Below are 25,942 nucleotides of genomic sequence, written 5' to 3'. Positions count from 1 at the left end.
TGGTTCCTCGGTTGCCCGGTCCTGCCATTATCAGCTCTCTGTAAATCAGCCGTGTTTGACGGACCTGCTCTTTCAACCTGGGATCAATACCAGGTCTTTATCGGGCCAGCGCTGGCTAATAAAGGCAAGGTCCCTTATCCACCATCTGGGAGAGAGAGAGACACAGGCGATAAGCTCTTGATAACTTAGAGAGAAAAACACATTCTACCAGTAACAGGACCCGCTCTGTGTTCATCTTCTAGACAGAAAACAAATATATTAATTTGCAATGAACAAACAATGCACCTTTGCACATGCACACACACATACGCTACTCATCTGCTCAATTCATCTGTCTCTGTCGTGGTGTGACTGCTTCCTTTCAATGTTCCTTCATTCTCAGTGTTTGATGACATCTATGGTCTGCAGGTGAATACAGGAACTCTTACTGAAACAAGGACCCTTGTCTGAGACCTTATTAGGATAATAAAAAATATGCTAGTCAAAACTAGCGAGTGAGAGAGACCAACACTGCTGGTCCAAATAACTATTTCTCTTCACAGGGCCTTTGCGCTCAAGTAGCATCCCTGTTTTTGTTTCTGTGGGAACCAGTGGAGTTCACTAGTCAGTCAACATGCAGAGAGCAGAGGTCAACAATGCAGTAGGGGGAGGACACACAGTGAGTTGGGGATGAGAAAGAGGAGTCTGGGTTTAGAAGTTCAGGTTGTTGGGTGACTTTGCCCTGCAGGTGTGACAGGGGAAGTTCTGCTTATCAGATTGATAGAGGCTTTCTCGGTTGGGGGGGTGGGGGGAGGGAGGCATAGAAGGAGGGGAGGAGGTAGAGAGGGGGGGAGGAGGGGGCGGCAGAAAAGTCTCTGTCATCGACTCCTGATACCTGCCTCCTCGGCTCAGATGATATGGGAGATAATATTGATAATATTAAACGCAATAACTGTGGTTCCAGCTCCACTCCCCCAGCTGAGCGCATGATAAAATCAATATGCCATTCAATGTGATTTATAGCTGAAAATAATGGGACTGTTTAGGCAGGGAGGGAGGGTTAGTAGTGTCGGGGCTGATGTGCCGGGACAGGCTGAGTGTGTATGGGGTGGGATGGAGAGTTGGACGGGGTGGGTGTATTTTTAGGGAGGAGGGGGCGGGCAATGGTTGATTTTTTTTTTGACGATACAGATCTAATCTTCAACTGTTACATTAATAACAGCACCTCTCTGAGGGCGTCACGTTGGCGGACGTTTATGGCTGGGTATCGATCGAGCGCTATCGCTGTTTATCTGAGCGAGAATGCAATGGTAAACATGCCCTTTGTGCACAAGGCCGAGGTGTTATCGGGGTGGGTTGATGGGAAGGGATTTGGGGAAGGGGAGAAGGTGAGTGGGGCAGGGGCGGGAGAGTCCCTCTGATTAAGCTAATGGCTGATAATCAGCCCATTCTGCTATGTAGGAACACAGTGGAAGTAAAGTGTATGATACCAAAGTCAAAGAGGAGGTTCAGAGTTCTCCCTACACAGTGAACACTGATCAGAGAGAGAGATTCAGTAATCACCTTCATCAAAGACAGACAGGGATATTGATGACAGTGATTAGAGTGTATACTCCGTCTGTGTCTTTGTTGGAGGTGGTTTGCCTTTATGCGACAGAGGCAGAGAGGGAGAGATCACTAGACATCGTCTCTAATGAGGATTTCTGTCTGTGGTGTCGCTTGGAGAATCAAAGGGTCCATCTCCGTGCTGAGGTGTTGTGTTACACAGCTATGGAAGCTTTATTCTGAGGGCTTTGATCAACAGACAGGAACCGCCAATGATGAGGAAAGTATGTGTGGAGTAGACTCATTGTACACACATACACACTCAAGTGTGACGAATTGCGAGCACCACACACACATACACACACATACACACACACACACACAGTGTCCTGTCCTCTGGATGGATGGCGCTGATAGACATGGCAGCTCTGCTTCTAGCTCCTAAACCACTTTGCAATTTTTATTTATTTATTTCTTACGTTATTAGCCCAGAACGTTTTTTGTGTTATTACATACACCTGGAAAGAACTTTTGGATATTAGAGCAGTGGTTACTATGATACACACTCACACAGGTTGAATAAGACAAAAGTGGATAAATAGCCACTGGATGGCCATCGATCCTCTTCTGAATAGTGTTTATTTTCATGTCTCGGTGTAACGTCATATTATTATAATATGATACGTATATAATGTATAATGCACCAACCCTGTTGTTTGAATAGATGTCTCATTGTTCTGATGCCCTCTTCTTTCAACAGAGCCAAGGACACATGAATCCCTTTGTGCACCTGATGATGAGGAAGAGGAGGAGGAGAAAGGTCCAACACACACTAAGGAGGAGATGGAAGAGGAGGAAGACTGTCTACATTGGAGGGGTCCAGGTGAGTCAGTTTGTCTGTCTGTCCGTCTAGTCAGAGACTGTGAATCCATGTCTAGTTTGTCTTGTTTATTGTGTGGTGCGTGTGTAATGTGTTTGTTTTTGTGTCATAGCAGTCTTGACTGAGGGCTGTGTATTTGTTTTGTAAAGTAAGTGTGAGTGTGTTTAAGTTGCGGTGTTATTGTGTAGATGGTGTGATGTGCCCAGGCTGTTGTTTGGGAGAGGCAGCCTTTAATGTGACCAATGGGAATTTATTCAACTTGTAACAAAAACCCATCTGAGAACACAAACATGTCACAGAGGATTTAACAAGCAATTGCCATCATATTCTTTTCCATCCCTCTTGTCATAGCTGTTTTATTTTTCTTCTGTTCACTTAAATAATGTAAGGAGATTACTATAGGATCTATCTTTCATATTTATTTTCAAACTGTGTGTGTGAGTGTGTATGTGCCCATCAGTGAGTATGTCAGTGTTTTTTAATTATTTTAGTTGAGGATGTTTTCATTATCGTCATGTCCCAGCCTGTCCCTTTAACAGTAATTGGAGCGATATTAATTGCTGTGTGGTTGCTGGTTGATGGCAGCACAGTGATGTTAGTGTGATAGGCTTTTTTTCCTCACAAACTAACTGCCGGGAGAGCAAGAGAGAGGGGGAACGAGCGAGAGATAGCCCTTCTATCAGTACTGGAGCAGGCGCTGTCTTTATCAGGAGCACGATTGGCAAAAGGGAAACTTTGACCGGTCTGAATTTTTCCCTTATCGTCAAGCCCCCCCCCCCCCACAATCCCCCATCACCACTAACAACCCCCCCAAACCCAGACATGCACTTCCCTCTTGTTATTTCTTCCTCTGAATGTTAGGAATGGAGACATGGTGAACATGGTCTTGTTCATACATTCGTTTAGTCTCCATCAGCGATTTCTCACAAGTCTCTGGGAGAGGAACATTTTCTCATATGGAAAAGGCTTTAATCTCTTTCTTCTTTGTGTTAGCGTTCTGCTCATTTCTCACTGTCACTTAGTTTACCCCTGTTTTCGGATCAGGCTGAAGATACAGAACTTTCTAGCTGCATATCTGTTTTTGTCTCTACCTCCTGTCTGTCTGGCTGTCCGTCTGGGTACAGGGATTTGGGGGTGGTTTACACTAGAGAGCAGGGTCTGGTCAGGTCCTCACCACAGACCTCTCCCCCTCCTTCTTACTCTCTCTTTCCCTCTCCCTCTCTCCGTCTCTCTCTGTCGCTCTCACAAGCTGTCTAACTTAACTATTTTCCTCCTCACAAATGCAGACTGTCATGCTCCTGTCTGCCAGAGATTGGTGCTTGCCCTCAATTTCTGTGCTTTCTAGATGTTCATGTCATGGCAGCCACGCTTCATGTGAGAAATTTGATATATTCTGTCTCCATGACTGATGTCTTCAGGCCCTCGCAGTCTTCTCGCTCTCTCTCTATGCCATAATGAGTCAATGATGACCACAATCATGAATATTTGTCGTTCATTTACAGTGTAGAAATATTTTTCATGTCATTTCCAATTCTGTGCAAAAATCCCATTTTTACAATATAATGGTAATGATTATTACGTTAGCAATTCTTTATAGAATTGATTTTTATATATTTTTAAAATCTATTTCGTTCCTGTAAATTATATTGCATTGTGTCTGTGTCATTACCACTGCTCAGACATTACATTTCACACGAACAGCAGGAAGACTCATATTGTAATTGCTCAAAATAAGGATTTTCATTCTTCCCATGCCTATATTTGTCGACCACATTAGTTTCCTGTTTATTAGAAAATAAAATGTGACACTTCCCATCAGAAAGGCATTATACTATCTTCCTGTAAAGTGTCATTAGTGTGTTATTTTCCCTGGTAGGACCATATGATAAGTGGTTATCATATGGTGTAGCCTACACTTTCAATCAAGTGAGTGATATGACTATAGACATTACATTACATTTACATTTAAGTCATTTAGCAGACGCTCTTATCCAGAGCGACTTACAAATTGGTGCATTCACCTTATGACATCCAGTGGGACAGTCACTTAACAATAGTGCATCTAAAACTTAGGGGGGGGGTGAGAGGGATTACTTATCCTATCCTAGGTATTCCTTAAAGAGGTGGGGTTTCAGGTGTCTCCGGAAGGTGGTGATTGACTCCGCTGTCCTGGCGTCGTGAGGGAGTTTGTTCCACCATTGGGGGGCCAGGGCAGCGAACAGTTTTGACTGGGCTGAGCGGGAGCTGTACTTCCTCAGTGGTAGGGAGGCGAGCAGGCCAGAGGTGGATGAACGCAGTGCCCTTGTTTGGGTGTAGGGCCTGATCAGAGCCTGGAGGTACTGAGGTGCCGTTCCCCTCACAGCCCCGTAGGCAAGCACCATGGTCTTGTAGCGGATGCGAGCTTCAACTGGAAGCCAGTGGAGAGAACGGAGGAGCGGGGTGACGTGAGAGAACTTGGGAAGGTTGAACACCAGACAGGCTGCGGCGTTCTGGATGAGTTGAAGGGGTTTAATGGCACAGGCAGGGAGCCCAGCCAACAGCGAGTTGCAGTAATCCAGACGGGAGATGACAAGTGCCTGGATTAGGACCTGCGCCGCTTCCTGTGTGAGGCAGGGTCGTACTCTGCGGATGTTGTAGAGCATGAACCTACAGGAACGGGCCACCGCCTTGATGTTGGTTGAGAACGACAGGGTGTTGTCCAGGATCACGCCAAGGTTCTTGGCGCTCTGGGAGGAGGACACAATGGAGTTGTCAACCGTGATGGCGAGATCATGGAACGGGCAGTCCTTCCCCGGGAGGAAGAGCAGCTCCGTCTTGCCGAGGTTCAGCTTGAGGTGGTGATCCGTCATCCACACTGATATGTCTGCCAGACATGCAGAGATGCGATTCGCCACCTGGTCATCAGAAGGGGGAAAGGAGAAGATTAATTGTGTGTCGTCTGCATAGCAATGATAAGAGAGACCATGTGAGGTTATGACAGAGCCAAGTGACTTGGTGTATAGCGAGAATAGGAGAGGGCCAAGAACAGAGCCCTGGGGACACCAGTGGTGAGAGCGCGTGGTGAGGAGACAGATTCTCGCCACGCCACCTGGTAGGAGCGACCTGTCAGGTAGGACGCAATCCAAGAGTGGGCCGCGCCGGAGATGCCCAACTCGGAGAGGGTGGAGAGGAGGATCTGATGGTTCACAGTATCGAAGGCAGCCGATAGATCTAGAAGGATGAGAGCAGAGGAGAGAGAGTTAGCTTTAGCAGTGCGGAGCGCCTCCGTGATACAGAGGAGAGCAGTCTCAGTTGAATGACTAGTCTTGAAACCTGACTGATTTGGATCAAGAAGGTCATTCAGAGAGAGATAGCGGGAGAGCTGGCCAAGGACGGCACGTTCAAGAGTTTTGGAGAGAAAAGAAAGAAGGGATACTGGTCTGTAATTGTTGACATCGGAGGGATCGAGTGTAGGTTTTTTCAGAAGGGGTGCAACTCTCGCTCTCTTGAAGACGGAAGGGACGTAGCCAGCGGTCAGGGATGAGTTGATGAGCGAGGTGAGGTAAGGGAGAAGGTCTCCGGAAATGGTCTGGAGAAGAGAGGAGGGGATAGGGTCAAGCGGGCAGGTTGTTGGGCGGCCGGCCGTCACAAGACGCGAGATTTCATCTGGAGAGAGAGGGGAGAAAGAGGTCAGAGCACAGGGTAGGGCAGTGTGAGCAGAACCAGTGGTGTCGTTTGACTTAGCAAACGAGGATCGGATGTCGTCGACCTTCTTTTCAAAATGGTTGACGAAGTCATCTGCAGAGAGGGAGGAGGGGGGGGGGCGGAGGATTCAGGAGGGAGGAGAAGGTGGCAAAGAGCTTCCTAGGGTTAGAGGCAGATGCTTGGAATTTAGCGTGGTAGAAAGTGGCTTTAGCAGCAGAGACAGAGGAGGAAAATGTAGAGAGGAGGGAGTGAAAGGATGCCAGGTCCGCAGGGGGAGGCGAGTTTTCCTCCATTTCCGCTCGGCTGCCCGGAGCCCTGTTCTGTGAGCTCGCAATGAGTCATCGAGCCACGGAGCGGGAGGGGAGGACCGAGCCGGCCTGGAGGATAGGGGACATAGAGAGTCAAGGGATGCAGAGAGGGAGGAGAGGAGGGTTGAGGAGGCAGAATCAGGAGATAGGTGGGAGAAGGTTTGAGCGGAGGGAAGAGATGATAGGATGGAAGAGGAGAGAGTAGCGGGGGAGAGAGAGCGAAGGTTGGGACGGCGCGATACCATCCGAGTAGGGGCAGTGTGGGAGGTGTTGGATGAGAGCGAGAGGGAAAAGGATACAAGGCAGTGGTCGGAGACTTGGAGGGGAGTTGCAATGAGGTTAGTGGAAGAACAGCATCTAGTAAAGATGAGGTCGAGCGTATTGCCTGCCTTGTGAGTAGGGGGAAGGTGAGAGGGTGAGGTCAAAGAGGAGAGGAGTGGAAAGAAGGAGGCAGAGAGGAAAGAGTCAAAGGTAGACGTGGGGAGGTTAAAGTCGCCCAGAACTGTGAGAGGTGAGCCGTCCTCAGGAAAGGAGCTTATCAAGGCATCAAGCTCATTGATGAACTCTCCGAGGGAACCTGGAGGGCGATAAATGATAAGGATGTTAAGCTTGAAAGGGCTAGTAACTGTGACAGCATGGAATTCAAAGGAGGCGATAGACAGATGGGTAAGGGAGAAAGAGAGAATGACCACTTGGGAGAGATGAGGATCCCGGTGCCACCACCCCGCTGACCAGACGCTCTCGGGGTGTGCGAGAACACGTGGGCGGACGAAGAGAGAGCAGTAGGAGTAGCAGTGTTGTCTGTGGTGATCCATGTTTCCGTCAGTGCCAAGAAGTCGAGGGACTGGAGGGAGGCATAGGCTGAGATGAACTCTGCCTTGTTGACCGCAGATTGGCAGTTCCAGAGGCTACCGGAGACCTGGAACTCCACGTGGGTCGTGCGCGCTGGGACCACCAGAGTAGGGTGGCCGCGGCCACGCGGTGAGGAGCGTTTGTATGGTCTGTGCAGAGAGGAGAGAACAGGGATAAACAGACACATAGTTGACAGGCTACAGAAGAGGCTACGCTAATGCAAAGGAGATTGGAATGACAAGTGGACTACACGTCTCGAATGTTCAGAAAGTTAAGCTACGTAGCAAGAATCTTATTGACTAAAATTATTAAAATGATACAGTACTGCTGAAGTAGGCCAGCTGGCAGTGGGTGCGTTGTTGACACTACACTAATCAAGTCGTTCCGTTGAGTGTAATAGTTTCTGCAGTGTTGCTATTCGGGGCTAGCTGGCTAGCTAGCAGTGTTGTTTACGTTACGTTGCGTTAAAAGAACGACAATAGCTGGCTAGCGAACCTAGAAAATCGCTCTAGACTACACAATTATCTTTGATACAAAGACGGCTATGTAGCTAGCTAAGTAGCTAGCTACGATCAAACAAATCAAACCGTTGTACTGTAATGAAATGAAGTGAAAATGTGATACTACCTGTGAATGCGACCGGGTAGTTGAGTTCTATACAGAAGACGTTGGCTAGCGTTGGCTAGCTAGCAGAGTCACCTACGTTAAGGACGACAAATAGCTGGCTAGCTAACCTCGGTAAATTAAGATAAACACTCTAAGACTACACACTCTAAACCTAAACAACACAATTATCTTGGATAGACGATCGTTATCGAGCAGTATAAAAAATGTAATAATTATATTTACTGTCAATAACTATCGATACATTGCCTTTGTGACATGAATTGATAGTGAAAACCATGAACATTAAAATATGCCTTGATTATAAGCAATATCTAAAGAAGTTGGATGCTGTAGGAAAAGGCTTACACTAGCTCAAATATTTATTTAACAAATGATATTCTTGCTATATTTTTCAGGCCACCTAGAAGATGAGGTGTGTGTCTTTGGTTGTATTTCTCTGTAATGGTGTTGGTGTGTGTAATATAGAGTTTGATGAGGGTGTGGTGTTTTAGAATGGAAGGCGGTGGCTGGGACCAAGTGTCTGGCAGGGATTGTATGATACGGTAAAGAGGCTTTTTAATCTAGGATGTGTCCTGCTGCATGATATGCAAAATAAATTATGAAGAGAAAAAAATGTGTCTCTTGAATGACCTTGCTGGCTGGAAGGTTTGATATTTTCCTCTGCTTAAAATTCTTGATATGCAAATAGCCATCACAGTAATCCCTCGTGGCTCACGGACTGTCACTCCTGGCTCTCTCTCCTCCACATACAGAACAGAACAGTGTCACTGAGCTGCGCAATCGGAACTGGAGAAACCCAGCAGACCTGCCTTGCTAGCATTTTCCTCTATCCTTATCCTCCAAATTACCCGCAATAATAAATTATTATGGCAACGTAATAATAATTATTATTATTATTTACCAGGCGTGGTGGATTTTTATAATTCTTAATTATGAAGGACCATGGAGTGACATAGTAATATGCATATTATCAATGGCATATAAATTATGATAATTTATTTTGGGCAGCGGTGGTGGTGGGTGAGAGGCAGGGAGGGAGTGGTCCTGATATGAAGGTGTGTATAGATGGTTAGGTTGTCTCTGTCAGCAGAGAGTGACTGAATCTGCATATCCCTCTATAGGAGAGCTCCGTAGAGGGAATTGGAGGGCGAGCAGGGGGATGAGGGATGAGCAGAACTAAAGTGGAAAAGGCAGAGGTAGAACTGACATGGCTCCTTACAGGTATACCAAGATTAAAGTATTAAATACAAGTAGTTTTAATCATAACTATAAAAAATTATGATTATTATGATGTCTGTTTCTAAATCTGCGTATGATATATGGTTTTATGTGAATTTATAAAGAAAATGAATGTACCTAACAGCAAGGTTTTGAACATTCCTTATACTGTATTTATCAGTTTTGGAGACCGTAATCTCCTGTGTAATCTCCTATCACTATGCATAATATTAAAGGCAGTAATGTTATCTGGAAAATGTTCCTTGTGTGCTTGCTTTTTTAGTATTGCTTTTTTATTATTTTGCAAGTTGCTTTATTTCTCTGTCAAGATATCCATCAAATGAGAAGTTATACAAGTTTAGTTGTGTGTATCAGGTTGCGATATAGCGGTTTTACTTTTGAGGTTTTATTTCAGCCTATTCCTTGTGTGACACGAAAGGCAGAAGGCAGTGGAGGTATCAAGTGCAGTAATAACACATTTGCATAATTTTGTGTAGCTATTTTCTCTTAATATTAGAAATAAACAAAAATACCAATCCCAAAATCTGTAATTTTTTTAGGACATTACTTTTCTACAGAAAGTATCCGTTTGTACCTAGATGATAATTCTAAGGACAAGAACACTTGTTTGCTGTGACCACCAATCAAAGTGATTCTTTCATGGATGAAGTGTACTGATTGTGGTGATACAGTTTTCATTTCTATGCATTTCTGCAAAGGTTGTGGGTGTATATCTACAGCATGTCTTGGTTAAAGAAGGTACATTTTTCTAGAATGGCAATGCCAGGGTAAAGCAGCTCATTTGTGATTCGGTTGGCAGTGACTGTGGCTGTGTGAAGACATCCTGTTATCTGGGGGGGGTAAACAGTTGGTCTATTGACATTTATGTAGTCCGTTGTCTCAGTCACATCATAAACATTTGACTGTGGTCTGACATCACTTTTGAGGGGTAGGGATTGAGGAGTCGGAGTACGGGGATCGGGTGAGGGAGTGTGTTTCGCCCTCTGGTGTGAGGCCGAGAATGTGTGTCTAAGGGAAATATTGGTCTCTTGATATGTTCTTATAATGAGCACACAGCATACTGGTGTATAGTAAGCCAACCACTCATTACTAGACCTTTTTCTCATGGCTTCTCTGTAACCTGTCTATTACAGCAGGTTATATTTATAATTCAGAGGCTATTTCTTACTCATTCCAGGAGGTTTGTTTGCCTTTTAGATACTCTATGCCCATTGGACACATTGATTCAGGGCATTTCCATCGAAAAGGACCCATGAGCACCTACATGCGGTGCATGGGTAAAATCACTGAGCAAGCCAAGCCAGTCAAAAATGCCACCTATGTTGTGATAATTGCGTTGTTTGCTCGCTAACCCATTCGTTCGTACACCACTGTGATACACAATAAGGCCGTGACAACAGAAAGACAACAGTTACACAGTGGCAGAATAAATTCATCTACAAATACGTTTGTTTCATTAAAAAAAAGGAAAGCAACATCTGTCCGGTGAAGTCCACAAAGCAAATGTTGCATACAGACAGTTATATCTCCTGCAGCATGGTCAAGCAAGTTAATGTTTTCAACAGTTTACTAAACAACACCTGATTGAGAACCACAGAGTTCCTGCACATCAGCACAAAGACAACAGGAGCACTGCCTCTGCTATTCCATCACCATTTCAACTTAAACATTTAAACATCAAATCAACAAGGCTGTATATGCTTAGTTTAATACTGAAAACAAATGTAAATATACCAAAAACGATTTAGTCCAATCAATGTTGCTAAATATCTTGTGGCTGTCCATGGTACTGATTTCTGTGTGTGCGTGCGCGCTTAAACAAAAATGTTGACTCACCCTACTTGTAGACTAGTTGAATGCCAATGGCATCCTCTTTTTCATGTTGGCAAACCGGTCTATGGCTCTGTCATACAGTAGACTTTTATTTTTTTGTTGTCATAGGCTACATGCTTGTATGAGCAACAATTAACCAGCCAAGCTTGCTAGTTATCTAGTTAATGTGAGCCTACTAAGCTACATCTAGGCTGCATATTGAACTTGTCTCAGGCCAGTGGCACAACATATTCATTTATGGTTAGATCAGAATCGCTGGCATAATCATAACCACAAGTCTAAATCCCCATCTCCATCCATGGCTTAGGAAAGGGACTATTTAGAAGCTAGCTACTACAGGACATCAACACAAGCAGACCAGGAACAGATACGTGATTTCATTGGTCTGAAGCCAAATCCAAACTGGCGTCCCTTGGGGGGGTGTTTTGCTGCACTGGAACATCCCACAGTTGAGCTCAGCTCAATGCTGATTGGCAAAAAAAAGAAATGATCAAGGGAGGCCAAATTCTTGCTGGCATCAGTCAATCAATCAAATGCTACGTCGGCAACATGTTATACTCTTTTGGTCCAGAGAGAATCAGGTACATGGGCTACACATACTGAGACAGAGGGGCATTGTTTCCCTTGCTCCGATGATTTCTCCCGTGAGATTCAGCCACTTGCAAATTTACAGAAAATTAGAAAACACAGAGACGAAATATAAATTATTTTATTTACCTATTTATTGGTCAAATATTTGTTGAAGCCTGGCTTCCCTTGGCATCCATGAATACACGCCACTGCCTACATGTGAAGTTCATAGGAGAATATCAAATTGGGTGTCAAATGAACGCTAAGAGCCTATATTATTAAGTGATTAAAACTTGTAATTCGTTACCAAATTGGTAATGGAATAACCAAGAAATCGGTCACGGAATTAGTGCAACTGAATTTACATACTGTTATGTTCAGCTCATAGCTGCTTTCTTTCTGTCGTCGGGGGGTCAAACCAAGAGTTATAAAACTGTCTGAGTGGACAACGCTCTCTCGCTCTCTCGCTCTCTCGCTCTCTCGCTCTCTCTCTCTCTCCAGTTAATGTGACCTCTTCCAGCTCTTACTGACACCTACCCATGAGCCTCCTCTCTTTCCATCTACTGTAACCAGCATCCTCACCCACTGAGCACCGGACGTTGAAAAGTATTTGAAATTTGGTCAGTCCACCTTGGCCTGGCTGGACTGGACCAAATCTGAAACTGTTGTAGATGTATGTTTCACAAGTTTGCATAGCACAGTAGAGTAAAGTACTGAGTATAGTACAGTAAATAAAAGTAGTGTACTGAACTCTACTCTACCCTACTCTGCTGTGCTACATTGTACTGTGCTCTACTATGCTGCGTTGGGATGTCCAAACTACTTGTGAAACATGAGGAGAATGACATTCATATCCATAATTATGCATTTCTATGTAGTACATATCAGGGACCCATGTTGTAATTCCGTTACCATAATTATGTTTAAATAAACTTGACTTGCCTTAGTTCAATAACCAAAATATATATTTTGCAAATTCAAGGTGCCATGCCATAGCTGACACCCCGTTCTTTCTGCAAACATGTTTGAATCTTTTTTGGAAAAAGTGGTTGCATAAAAATCTAAGGTCGAAGACAAAATGTACTCCTGGGAATAGAGACAGAAATAAAGAATGCTGACATTCACATGCAAAACTTCATTTGTAGTTCAAAGCCCAGTGGTTGAATGTGTTTACTTCCATGTGAATGTGATCTGTTCCTGTGAATAAATATGGCAGCCATTACATGTCTGTTTCAATGTGGTAAAATAATAAGCTCACTGTTTAATGATGGAGCTGCTTTGGTGTATTTTATCTAGAATGAAGGAGCAACTGTAATTAAGCCTTAACAACCCCCTCTATCTCCGTTCCTCTTGAACCCCACCCCTGTCCACCCCTGTCCTCTCACTCTCGCTCTCTCTCAACTGGCCCTGTCTCTGTGTCACTCTGTTCCCCTTGTGATGATTGATAGGCGAGGGGTATAATCTAAAGGAACATTTCTCAGTGCTGTCCAGGCCCTATCAGCCCAGCTGCTCCCATCGCCGATGTGTTAGCGCCTGTTGCCGGGACAGAGCCATGGTGATTACAACCCTATCAGATGCCTGGCTTCTCTGCAGTGCTAGCCCACATCCTGTCCTTCCTACCCTGCGTTTCAGTTGGTTCTTTCCCCCTCCTGTCCTCTATCTCTCCACTGCCAGACTCACACCAACTTCCCACTCCAGCTCACTGCTCCACTATACTGAATGTTTTTTTATGGTTTAGATCTGATGTGTGTGATGAGATTTCATGCAGGGGGAAGAGCATTGTCACATGTACTGTGCTGTGGTGAACTTGGAGAGGGTGATGCAATTTCTGAAATGCATCGTTGGCTTGGTGTGCCCAAATGGAAGTATCGCTGGAATGATTGAATGTCAATACAGTAGTTACCACCTCCAGCCTGATTCAATGAATTAACACCAGGAAATGGGAATTTCTGGCACTTTTTCTGACACACTCCTCTAACAAAATCTGCTGTTAAAACTGTAGGAAAAAAGTAGCCATTTTAGGAAGTGGAACAAGAGCACACTCAATTGTCTCTCCTCTGTTAGCCCATTAATACTTCCCTCTTCTTACCCGTCATCAGTAATGTAGTGGTCAACAAATAGGTGGGTAACTCTGCTCACCGGTCGCAGTGACAAAAATAACGCTTCCTGTTCTTTTAATGCATTTTTCTGCAAAAGGTGGGTAAACTGTTGGGAGATGGGGGAAATAGGTGGGTAAACTGTTGGGAGATGGGGGAAAAAGGTGGGTAAACTGTTGGGAGATGGGGGGAAAAAGGTGGGTAAACTGTTGGGAGATGGGGGAAAAAGGTGGGTAAACTGTTGGGAGATGGGGGAAAAAGGTGGGTAAACTGTTGGGAGATGGGGGGAAAAAGGTGGGTAAACTGTTGGGAGATGGGGGAAAAGGTGGGTAAAACTGTTGGGAGATGGGGGAAAAAGGTGGGTAAACTGTTGGGAGATGGGGGGAAAAGGTGGGTAAACTGTTGGGCGATTGGGGGGGGGGGTAAAACTGTTGGGAGATGGGGGGAAAAAGGTGGGTAAAACTGCGTTTACTTGCATTTACCCTCCACCACACTGCCTGTGATTTCTATATAGATTTATTACAGGAAGCAGCATTATGTTTAACACGGTTTGCTCTTTTAAAGTACAGACACAGACCAGAGTGTAAGAAAAGGACTCATATTTTATGGCACGTTGTTTCACATCCTTGTGCGCTATTATTATAGCGCCTTAGGCCTTCTAACTTCTAGCTAGTGGATTTGTACATGGCCCTGACCGTTTACAGTAGCTTCATTCTACACTCACTTTCCAAGTCTACATCCTGATACAGCTATGATTGAAATGTCCTTCATGAAGCCAGAAGGAGTTGTTAAAGAAGACATGAATTAATGATTGAATTAATTATCGAAGTCACATACCGTACAATTAATTTTGTGGCTTTGCCTGAGTCTTTTTCCCTCCATCTATGCGGAGAGAATGTCAAGAAACATTTTCTAATTAATTTATGTGTGATTATCAGGGAGAGTTTCTGGAAGGTCTCTACTTTCAATTTCTAAAAGGGTAGCAGTGGAGGAAGGGGAGGCTGTAAGAGATGGAGGCAAAGAATGAATAGAGATTGAGCTCACACGCACATATACACACACAAGCGCACGCACACACACACTGTCTCTGTATGTGTGTGGGTGGGTGGGGGGAGATCAGGGGTAGTATTGGTGTCTTGATCGGATCTAACCATTCTCCCCTGTCTGTGACCCTCCAGTCCTACTGCTGACCCTAATGAGGCTGCTCTCTGTTTTACAGTGCCCCCTGTTGGTACAGCCTCCCGGAGACACAGGAAGTACATTGCACATAGCCACTATTAATGATGACATTCAGTGCTTGTCCTTTTTGTATGTTTCTTTTTGACCTAACCTTGGACTCCCAGCTGGCTGTGTTTTTAGAGTGATAAAGTATACTTGAAGCATAAACTCAGACAAGGGTGTTACTAGTCATGTATCTCAATCACAGGCTCTTATTGCAAGTAAACACATTCAGCCACTGGGCTTTGAACTCAAAATGAAGTTTTGCATGTGAATGTCAGCATTCTTCATTTCTGTCTGTATTCCCAGGAATGCATATTGTCAACACTGTCTTGCCACCCTGGCTTACAGTAATGTTCCCCATTTTGTTTTAAGTTATTTTATCTTATTTCACATATTTGTAATTTGCATGTTTGGCATCTGCTCTTTCCTAGGGTATGTATTTTGCTGATAAAAGTTCAGCAGTGCAGTTAAAAGAAATTAGTTGGGTAAACAGTCGTAAATGTCAATGATAAAGTTCTGTTGAAGCTCATCTGATTAGCGTGGCGATGCAGGTGTCTTATCTTTGCTGTGCAATAGAGGGTAAAATGGAAATGATTGCGTCCTGAGCATGAGGTGCATATCCCAGAAATGTGTATATTTTCAACTGAACCGCTACTGGACCCGAAGGGACTCTGGGTCTGCTTGGATGATCATGGAAATGTTTCTTGTTAGAGAGTGTAGGTGGAACTCCATTTGGCAAAATCAGACCATAACTCTATCCTCCTGCTTGCTGCTTTACAAGCAATAACTCAAACAGGAAGTACTAGTGACACGCTCAATACAGAAATGATCCATTGAAGTGGATGCTAAACTACAGGACTAGCACAGATTGGAATATGTTCCGGGACACATCTGATTGAGGAGTTTACCACATCAGTCACCGGCCTAATTAAGTTCATCAATGACGTCGTCCCCACAGTGACCGTATGTTTATAACCCAACCAGTCATGGATTACAGGCAACATCTGCACTGAGCTAAAGGCTAGTGCTGCCGCTTTCAAGGAGTGGGACACTAATCTGGACACTTTTAAGAAATCCTGCTTCGACCTTCGAGCCATCAAAAACGCAAAGCGTCTAAGACTGCATCCTAAGCACGAATCCTACTACACCAGCTCTGATGTTCAGCGGTTGTGGCAGGGATTGCAAACTACCACGGATTACAAATGGAAACCCAGCTGTGAGCTGCCCAGCGACACGACCTTAACAGATGAGATAAATGCCTTCTATGCTCACTTCCAGATAAGAAACATAGAACCATGCATGAGAGCACCAGTTGTTCCGGACACCTGTGTGATCTCGCTCTCCGTAGCCGATATGAGTAAGAGTTAACATTCACAAGGCCACGGGGCCAGGACATGAGGCGTACTCAGAGCATGTGCTGACCAGCTGGCAAGTGTCTTCACTGACATTTTTATCCTATCCTTAACCCTTCATGGCTGCGCACAGCTCCAACACCATCTTTAAGTTTGCTGATGGCCAGATGGTGATAGGATTGATCACAGACGACGATGAGCCAGCCTGTAAGCAGGAGGTCAGTGACCTGGCAATGTGGTGTCAGGAATACGGCCTCTCCCTCAACATCGGCAAGACCAAGAAACTGTTTATGAGGGCTGTAGTGGAGCGGGTCGAGAACTTCAACTTCCTCTTTGTTCACATCACTAAGGAATTAACATGGTTCAGACACACCCACACAGTTGTAAAGACGGCACAACAGCGCCTCCTCCCCCTCAGGAGGCTGAAATGATTTGGCATTCCTTTATTCCTCAGTCTTATCTATCGTGTTGCCTTGTCACTTTATACTTACCTATACAGTAGCTACCTCCAATTACCTTGTACCCCTGTTCAGCGACTCTGTACTAGTACTCCATGTATATAGATGGCCATGTTATTTTTACTCCTTATTGTTATTTATTATTCACTGTGTATTTATTCCTCGTGTCACCATCTATTTTTATTTTACCTTTTTTATTTTAATCTTCGACATTGTTGGAAAAGGACCCGTAAGTAAGCATGTGACAAATAACATTTGATTTTGATTTACCGATGGGGCCCATCTTTCCTCAGTTGGGCGTTACAGGGCAGAGCAGAGAGGGAGTCCCCATGCTGAGTGAGTGGGGAAGAAAGCTCAGGGATTTGTCATTCGGCAGAGGTTAAACCCCACCTATTAGCGCGGGGTCGTAGTACGGCCCTGATAAAGATTTCCTGTTGTACTGTGTCAAAAAAATCAATGGTTCCGCAGCGATGTGCTCATTTGATATCAACAATTGTTTTTTAAAATCAATTAGCCTTGATCGAGGAGACTATGGTGTTGGAGTAGGGGAGCACCTGTTACTTAGGGTTGTATAACTGCTTTTTGTTAGTCATTGGTCATGCATTTTGTTTTGCATACGTGACAACCAACAGAACGCTAGGTTAGGTTGGCTGATGTAATGTTGGTCATTGTCGTTGAGTAATGCTGGTGATGTTGTCATTCATTGCTCAATAACTCAAAGTTCTTGTCCATTAGACCATGAATTGCTGTCCAAGAGTCCCATGAATTGTTGAGAATAACTAGATAAATGTACGCTGTGTATTTGACCTGTACCAGGAAGTGCTACTGTATGTCTGTCTCAAAACATTGTTTGGGTAATCTAGTCTGAACTCTGGTCCCCCTACAGTACTATACCATAAACTACAGTCATTGGTAGTACTTTAAAATGATATAATTTATAACCCATTTGGTGATGTTGGGTTACTCATAGGGCCATGTAAAGGCAGGACATCAATGTTCACTGAGGTCATGGCAATTTGACAGACTTGTCAAACTACTTTCTGGTGTCTGTTAACAAGTATGTTTTTTTTTCTCAGCTTAGATGTGATGTTTCCTTTGTTCCTCTTGAAGGGTTCAGAGAGGAAGGGAATTTGCGTGAGTCGGTCTGTGGATACGTGCCACAACAGGTCACAAACATACCAGGTCTCTATAAAATAAAAGTGGTTATGTGATTGTTGGCTTCATCCAGGTCAATGATGCATTTGAAATATTGTACATATATATCACCCATGTATTTTTGTTACTAATTTATGACCTCATTGTTGCATTATTCACCCTCCTGTCCTTCCTCTCCGTCCTACCCTCCCTCTATCTCCATCTTTCTACTCATCGGGTAATTGCATTAGTCATTTCATTAATGATAGAGTGATTGTTTGTTTTATTGTCTGCTGTTGTAAACGGACAGGGCGCCCCAGTGGCTGGTGAAGCAGCCGTATTGATGAGGCTTTGTGTGGACACTGCCAGAGTGGAGCTATATTGATAAGGCTGGCCGCTCGGTCTACGTGGACTCTGTCGTGCAAGATCCCTATTGATAAGGCCTGTGTTTTTGTGGCCACTGGTCACGCAGCAGCGTAGATGATGTCTGTGGTCCAGGCCGGGCATATTGTTGAGGGCTGTGAGGGTATAGATATGGCGTAGAGGCGAGGAGAGGGGCCAGGGTATCAGGCGGAGTGGGCAAGTTGCAGGGCATTGAACAGGGCCGTGGGGGTGCAGAGCCTCTACAGAGGGGCCAGTATCAGGCCGAGAGGCGAGCGGCAGGGCATTGAGCAGTATTGATAAGAGCCCCAGGCCATTATGGGGTTTTGTGGTGGGTGGTAGTGGTAATTAGCAGTGATTAGGACTGGAGGAGGCCCTGCGTAGAGTAGCGCCATGCTAACCTGCAGAGATTACAGATGTGCAGTGATTAAAAGGGGCCTCGTGATCACTCCCTCCGCCTCAGTGGGAGGATGAAACTGGTCTCTTATTTAAAGCCGCCGGTTGCATGGTGTGCCCGGGCGGCTGGCCGTGGGCACCTCAGAGCTGGACCCTGCCATCCAGGAGGTGACGCCGCCTTCCTGTGCTACAGATGATGGAGGGGGAGAAGACTGGGCAGCAGGATCAAATATTTGTAGCTTCTATATCAAATCAAATGTTATTTGTCACATGCACCGAATACAGCAGGGGTAGTAGACCTTACAGTGAAATGCTTCCTTATAAGCCCTTCACCAGCAATGCACTTTTAAGAAAAATAGGTATTTACTCAAACTGAAGTTGAAAAAAAAAACATAAACATATATATTATTTGAAAAGCAACAAATAATTAAGAGCAACAATAAAATAACAGTAACGAGGTTATATACAGGGTGTACTGGTACAGCGTCAATGTGCGGGGGCACAGGTTAGTCGGGGTAATTAATATGTACATGTAGGAAGAGGTAAAGTGTCTATGCATAGATAATAAACAGAGAGTAGCAGTAGTGTAAAAGATGTATGTGTGTGTGTGTGTGTGGGGGGGGGGGGGGGGGGGGTCAATGCACATAGTCCGGGTAGCCATTTAATTAGCTGTTCAGGAGTCTAATGGCTTGGGGGTAGAAGCTGTTAAGAAGCCTTTTGGACCTAGACTTGGCACTCCGGTACCTCTTGCCATGCGGTAGTAGAGAGAACAGTCTATGACTAGGGTGGCTGGAGTCTTTGGCAAATTTTAGGGCCTTCTCCTTACACCACCTGGTATAGAGGTCCTGGATAGCAGGAAGCTTGGTCCCAGTGATGTAGTGCCTTGCGGCCGGAGGCTGAGCAGTTGCCATACCAGGCGGTGATGCAACCAGTCAGGATGCTCTCGATGGTGCAGCTGTAGAACTTTTTGAATAACTGGCCAAATCTTTTCAGTCTCCTGAGGGGGAATAGGCGTTCTAAACACTAACTCTCAGTGTGCTCTCTTTGTATTTCCTCACAAAGGTAACATCTCAGCAGACAATTTCACAATTAGGTTAATAGTGGTGGTCACGTTGATAAGGCATCATGTGACCGAGACCAGCCAGGGACAGGGCAGCAGACTGGACAATGATGGAGTGTTGAGATTAGGGGGTTACAGTGTGATCTGACCAGGGGGTGATGGGAGATAGGCCAAGCCTAGACACTGGACTTCAGCCTCACTGATGTGGACAGAAGACTGACACGGACTAATAGCTAATAGAGACATGGGCCTATTGCCTGTATAGTCTTCAACATTTTATGGGAAACAAATACATTTTAGCTTCAGAGATTTTCAATGGAGTTTGTTTAATTATGAGTTTGTTAGCCCAGTGCAGTTTCATACAGTAGCTTACAATGTGTTCAAATATAGTAGTATGAGCTCCATTTATGACAACCGGAGTCAAACAGTGGTCACATTAACACAGTAACACACTCAAAAACACATTCACAAGCTTGATTCGTTCCCATCTCCTTCTCACTACTGCGTCTGAATTTTTTTCTTCCTTTCCTTCACTCCTCTCTCTCCCTGCCACCCCCATTTCTCCATCCCTCTCTCTCCCAGCCACCCCCCTTTCTCCATCCCTCTCTCTCCCTGCCACCCCCATTTCTCCCAGCCACCCCCCTTTCTCCATCCCTATCTCTCCCTGCCACCCCCCATTTCTCCATCCCTCTCTCTCCCTGCCACCCCCCATTTCTCCCTGCCACCCCCATTTCTCCATCCCTCTCTCTCCCTGCCACCCCCCTTTCTTCATCCCTCTCTCTCCCTGCCATCCCCCTTTCTCCATCCCTCTTTCTCCCTGCCACCCCCATTTCTCCATCCCTCTCTCTCCCTGCCACCCCACCTTTCTTCATCCCTCTCTCTCCCTGCCATCCCCCTTTCTCCATCCCTCTCTCTCCCTGCCACCCCCCTTTCTCCATCCCTCTTTTTCCCTGCCACCCCCCTTTCTCCATCCCTCTTTTTCCCTGCCACCCCCTTTCTCCATCCCTCTCTCTCCCTGCCACCCCCCTTTCTCCACCCCTCTTTCTCCCTGCCACCCCCCTTTCTCCATCCCTCTTTCTCCCTGCCACCCCCCTTTCTTCATCCCTCTCTCTCCCTGCCACCCCCTTTTTCCATCCCTCTCTCTCCCTGCCACCCCCATTTCTCCCTGCCACCCCCATTTCTCCATCCCTCTCTCTCCCTGCCACCCCCCTTTCTCCCTGCCACCCCCATTTCTCCATCCCTCTCTCTCCCTGCCACCCCCATTTCTCCCTGCCACCCCCCATTTCTCCATCCCTCTCTCTCCCTGCCACCCCCTTTCTCCATCCCTCTTTCTCCCTGCCACCCCCCTTTCTCCATCCCTCTCTCTCCCTGCCACCCCCCATTTCTCCCTGCCACCCCCCATTTCTCCATCCCTCTCTCTCCCTGCCACCCGCCCTTTCTTCATCCCTCTCTCTCCCTGCCACCCCCCTTTCTCCATCCCTCTTTCTCCCTGCCACCCCCCCTTTCTCCATCCCTCTTTCTCCCACTCTAGGCTTGTGGGAAAGCCATTTTATCAGCGTCTGTCTGTTGTTCTCTGGTGGGGATAGATACAGAGAAGATAGATGAGTGTTTTGACATGGAGAGTGTTAGACAAACACTCTTATCGCCTCGGCACTTTAGCCCGAGCCCCGAAAGTGAAGCTGAACCATGTGGGGGGGGGGGCTGCACTGTAGAGCACCAATGCTATGGGGGCTGAACTGTAGAGCACCATTGCTATGGGGGCTGTGTCATATGACGACTTACTGTATGTACTGGACTCGGTGGATTTCTACATGTCTTTCTCAATCATCCCTTTGTGAGAGACGTCTGTTTTTGTTGAAGCCTTTGAGATCCTACTTGGTTGATCCTCTGTGTTGTTGTAAGGGGTGTCAGTTTGTTAGTGAAGCGTTCTCCTCCTCAATGGCCTGAGTCTCCTCCTGTTCTAGTAGTCTAGTAAACCCCCCCCCCCCTCCTCCAGAAAATTGGATAGTAGCAGTCTTACCAGCTTTTTTAAAGCTGATCTTAACTTCTTTTGTACATAATGTCTCCTATAGACTATCAAAATAAATCATAAAGATAGTCGCACATTCCATATATCAACTCCAAGTAATTTATTGGGTGATTAACCCAATAGTGTGCAAATTTCTGTATTATTTATTTTTATAGTTTATATTCGTCGTTAGTCAGCACCTCCACACAAACATATTTTTTCTGTGTGTGCACCAGCTCACATAATGTCTCCGCCATAATTTCCTATGACTGAAAAAACAGCTTCTGGACATCTTAACAGTGATCATTAACCTCGATTTGGAGGGAAATTTCTATTTCAACGAGTTGGCAGCTCTTTACATTCTGCTTACTCCATACCAGGCCTTAAATACCCAGGTCTCGAAAGAGGAAGCGGCTGCAAAAGAGCTGCAAGCAAGGGGGCATACTGACGCGACCACGTCGGTGAACCACCGTTGCCCTCTGTTGTATTGGAGTGCAGTCCCTGGAGAACAAACTGGATGAACTCTGTACAAGATCCGTTCAAGACTATCCTATCAACGGCACCTGCATAACCACTTGGTTCGGCAACCGCAAGGCACCCGACCGTAAGTCGCTATAGAGAGTGGTGAGTACAGCCCAGTACATCACTGGGGCGGAACTCCCTGCCATCCAGGACCTCTATACCAGGCGGTGTCAGAGGAAGGCCCAAATAATTTTCAGACTCCAGCCACCCAAGCCATAGAATGTTCTTTCTCCTATCGCACGGCTAGTGGTACAAGTGCACTAAGTCTAGAACCAACAAGACCCTGAAGAGCTTCTACCTCCAAGCCATAGGACATCGAAACAAGACTGCTAAATAGCTAATCAAATGGCTACCTGGACTACCTGCATTGACCCTTTTTTGCGCTAACTCTCTTGCACTGACTCCATGCACACACACTGGACTCTACCCACACACTCACACACATTTACACTGAAACCCCAACACACACGCGTACACATGCATACCGACGACACACACTTTCACACTCATCACATAGCTGCTGCTACTGTTTTATCTATCCTGTTGCATAGTTTCATTACCCCTACCCACAGTATATGTACATGGCTACCTCCATTACCCATCGAGTCGGTACTGGTACTCCCTGTATATAGCCATGATATTTTTGACTTGTTATTGTTTTTCGTTATTCACAGTGCATTTATTCCTCGTCTCACTAATGACATTTTTGTTAGATGTTTTATCTTTTTTAACTGTGCATTGTTGAAGGATCTGTAAGTAAGCATTTCACTATTAGTCTACACCGGTTGTTTACAAAAAGCCTGGACTCCCATGTCTGTTCCTCAGTTATCTCCAGGGCTCTGGCCTTTACATGACGTAGATCATTGTAGTTGTGTTTTGAGACCATATTTTTACCTGGATTTGATTTCATTTTGTTTGACTGTGTATCTTGTTTGCTTGTGGGACCTTAGTGAATTAATATCTCTCTCTATCTCCTATCTCTCTCTTCCCGTTCTCTTCTCTCCCTTTCTATCTGTAGATGATCTGGAGCTGAGTGATGATGCTGCTTACCCCAAGGTCCTGGCCTGCAGGGACCTCACCACCGACACACTATGGGGGCCATACGCTGGGATCGTCCAAACAGAAGATGCGGGAGATGACCAGGAGTCAGAGGTGAAGGTTCAAAGTGCATGGAGGGAGATGTTAGAGGTCATGTAGAGGGTTGGGTTCTGTCAATGGGAAAGGATCATTAAAAAGTGACTTATCACCCATTAATCTGTCAGTGGTGGGAAATGGAAATATCTTTGTGTGCGTGTGCGCACGCTCCTATTACCCCATGGCCAATCGCTATGTGCATTTCCTTGGGAAATGTTAGAGACAGGATGTTCCTCTTGCTGGAGTTGTCTCTTATTCATCATGTGCTGAAAGTCCGTCTAATCATGTGATTCTGAGCTGGAAGAGTTTTCCTGGCACTGACCAGATGCAGATACCAGAACATTGCACACTCTCATACACAAAAACACATACACACACACTTTCTCTGGACTGGATCAAATACTTTTTAAAGATTTGTAATCCATGCTCTATTTAAGCAATAAGGCTTGAGGGGGTGTGGTATATGGCCTTCGGAAAGTATTCAGACCCCTTGACTTTTTCCACATTTTGTTATGTTACAGCCTTATTCTAAAATTGGTTAAATTGGTGTTTTCCCTCATCAATCTACACACAATAACACATCAATCTACACACAATAACACATCCACGATGACAAAGAAAACACAGGCTTTTAGAAATGTTTGCTAATTTATATAAAAACATATTTTTTTAAATAACACATTTACATAAGTATTCAGACCCTTTACTCAATACTTTGTTGAAGCACTTTTGGAAGCGATTTCAGCATAGAGTCTTCTTGTGTATGACCCTACAAGCTTGGCACATCTATATTTGGGGAGTTTCTCCCACTCTTCTTTGCAGATTCTCTCAAGCTCTGTCAGGTTGGATGAGGAGCGTCGCTGCACAGCTATTTTCAGGTCTCTAGAGATGTTTGATCAGTTCAACTCCATGCTCAATACTGAATACTCGGAGCTCTATGGACAATTCCTTCGACATCATTGCTTGGTTTTTGCTCTGACAGGCACTGTCAACCGTGGGACCTTATGTAGACAGGTGTATGTCTTTCCAAATAATGTCCAATCAATTGAATTTACCACAGGTGGACTCCAATCAAGTTGTAGAAACATCTGAAGGATGATCAATGGAAACAGGATGCAGCTGAGCTCAAATTCACATCTCATAGCAAAGGGTCTGAATACTTATGTAAATAAGGCTTTTCTGTTTTTTATTTTTAATACATTTTCAAACATATCTCAAAACCTGTTTTCATTTTGTCATTATGGGATATTGTGTGTAGATTGCTGAGGGAAAAAAAATCTGTAATACATTTTAGAATAAGGCTGTAGCGTTACAAAATGTGGAAAAAGTCAAAGGGTCTGAATACTTTCCGAAGGCAATATACCACGGCTAAGGGCTGTTCTTAGCATGACACAATGCGGAGTGTCTGGATACAGCCATTAGCCATGGTACAGTGCCTTGCGAAAGTATTCTGCCCCCTTGAACTTTGCAACCTTTTGCCACATTTCAGGCTTCAAACATAAAGATATAAACTGTATTTTTTTGTGAAGAATCAACAACAAGTGGGACACAATCATGAAGTGAAACGACATTTATTGGATATTTCAAACTTTTTTTACCAAATCCAAAACTGAAAAATTGGGCGTGCAAAATTATTCAGCCCCCTTAAGTTAATACTTTGTAGCGCCACATTTTGCTGCGATTACAGCTGTAAGTCGCTTGGAGTATGTCTCTATCAGTTTTGCACATAGAGAGAATTAATTTTTTTCCCATTCCTCCTTGCAAAACAGCTCGAGCTCAGTGAGGTTGGATGGAGAGCATTTGTGAACAGCAGTTTTCAGTTCTTTCCACAGATTCTCGATTGGATTCAGGTCTGGACTTTGACTTGGCCATTCTAACACCTGGATATGTTTATTTTTGAACCATTCCATTGCAGATTTTGCTTTATGTTTTGGATCATTGTCTTGTTGGAAGACAAATCTCCGTCCCAGTCTCAGGTCTTTTGCAGACTCCATCCGGTTTTCTTCCAGAATGGTCCTGTATTTGGCTCCATCCATCTTCCCATCAATTTTAACCATCTTCCCTGTCCCTGCTGAAGAAAAGCAGGCCCAAACCATGATGCTGCCACCACCATGTTTGACAGTGGGGATGGTGTGTTCAGGGTGATGAGCTGTGTTGCTTTTATGCCAAACATAACGTTTTGCATTGTTGCCAAAAAGTTCAATTTTGGTTTCATCTGACCAGAGCACCTTCTTCCACATGTTTGGTGTGTCTCCCAGGTGGCTTGTGGCAAACTTTAAACGACACTTTTTATGGATATCTATAAGAAATGGCTTTCTTCTTGCCACTCTTTCATAAAGGCCAGATTTGTGCAATATACGACTGATTGTTGTCCTATGGACAGAGTCTCCCACCTCAGCTGTAGATCTCTGCAGTTCATCCAGAGTGATCATGGGCCTCTTGGCTGCATCTCTGATCAGTCTTCTCCTTGTATGAGTTGAAAGTTTAGAGGGACGGCCAGGTCTTGGTAGATTTGCAGTGGTCTGATACTCCTTCCATTTCAATATTATCGCTTGCACAGTGCTCATTGGGATGTTTAAAGCTTGGGAAATCGTTTTTTATCCTAATCCGGCTTTAAACTTCTTCACAACAGTATCTCGGACCTGCCTAGTGTGTTCCTTGTT

The 25,942-nt window shown here is 45.0% G+C and overlaps 1 protein-coding gene across 2 annotated transcripts in view; it reads left to right on the top strand.

Moving 5' to 3' along the window:
- Window positions 1-25,942, top strand: part of LOC124037698 (zinc finger protein ZFPM1-like) — a 92,620-nt gene that overhangs the window by 46,635 nt on the left and 20,043 nt on the right. For both annotated transcript variants that reach the window (XM_046352671.1, XM_046352680.1), the window contains 2 exons: window positions 2,285-2,407; window positions 23,164-23,297. In XM_046352671.1, the coding sequence (XP_046208627.1) occupies window positions 2,285-2,407; window positions 23,164-23,297 (257 nt within the window). The remainder of the gene's footprint in view (window positions 1-2,284; window positions 2,408-23,163; window positions 23,298-25,942) is intronic.

The sequence above is a fragment of the Oncorhynchus gorbuscha genome, linkage group LG01 (assembly GCF_021184085.1).
Source record: "Oncorhynchus gorbuscha isolate QuinsamMale2020 ecotype Even-year linkage group LG01, OgorEven_v1.0, whole genome shotgun sequence".
Classification (NCBI taxonomy): Eukaryota; Metazoa; Chordata; class Actinopteri; order Salmoniformes; family Salmonidae; genus Oncorhynchus; species Oncorhynchus gorbuscha.
This window is presented reverse-complemented; position numbering and strand designations above follow the sequence as displayed.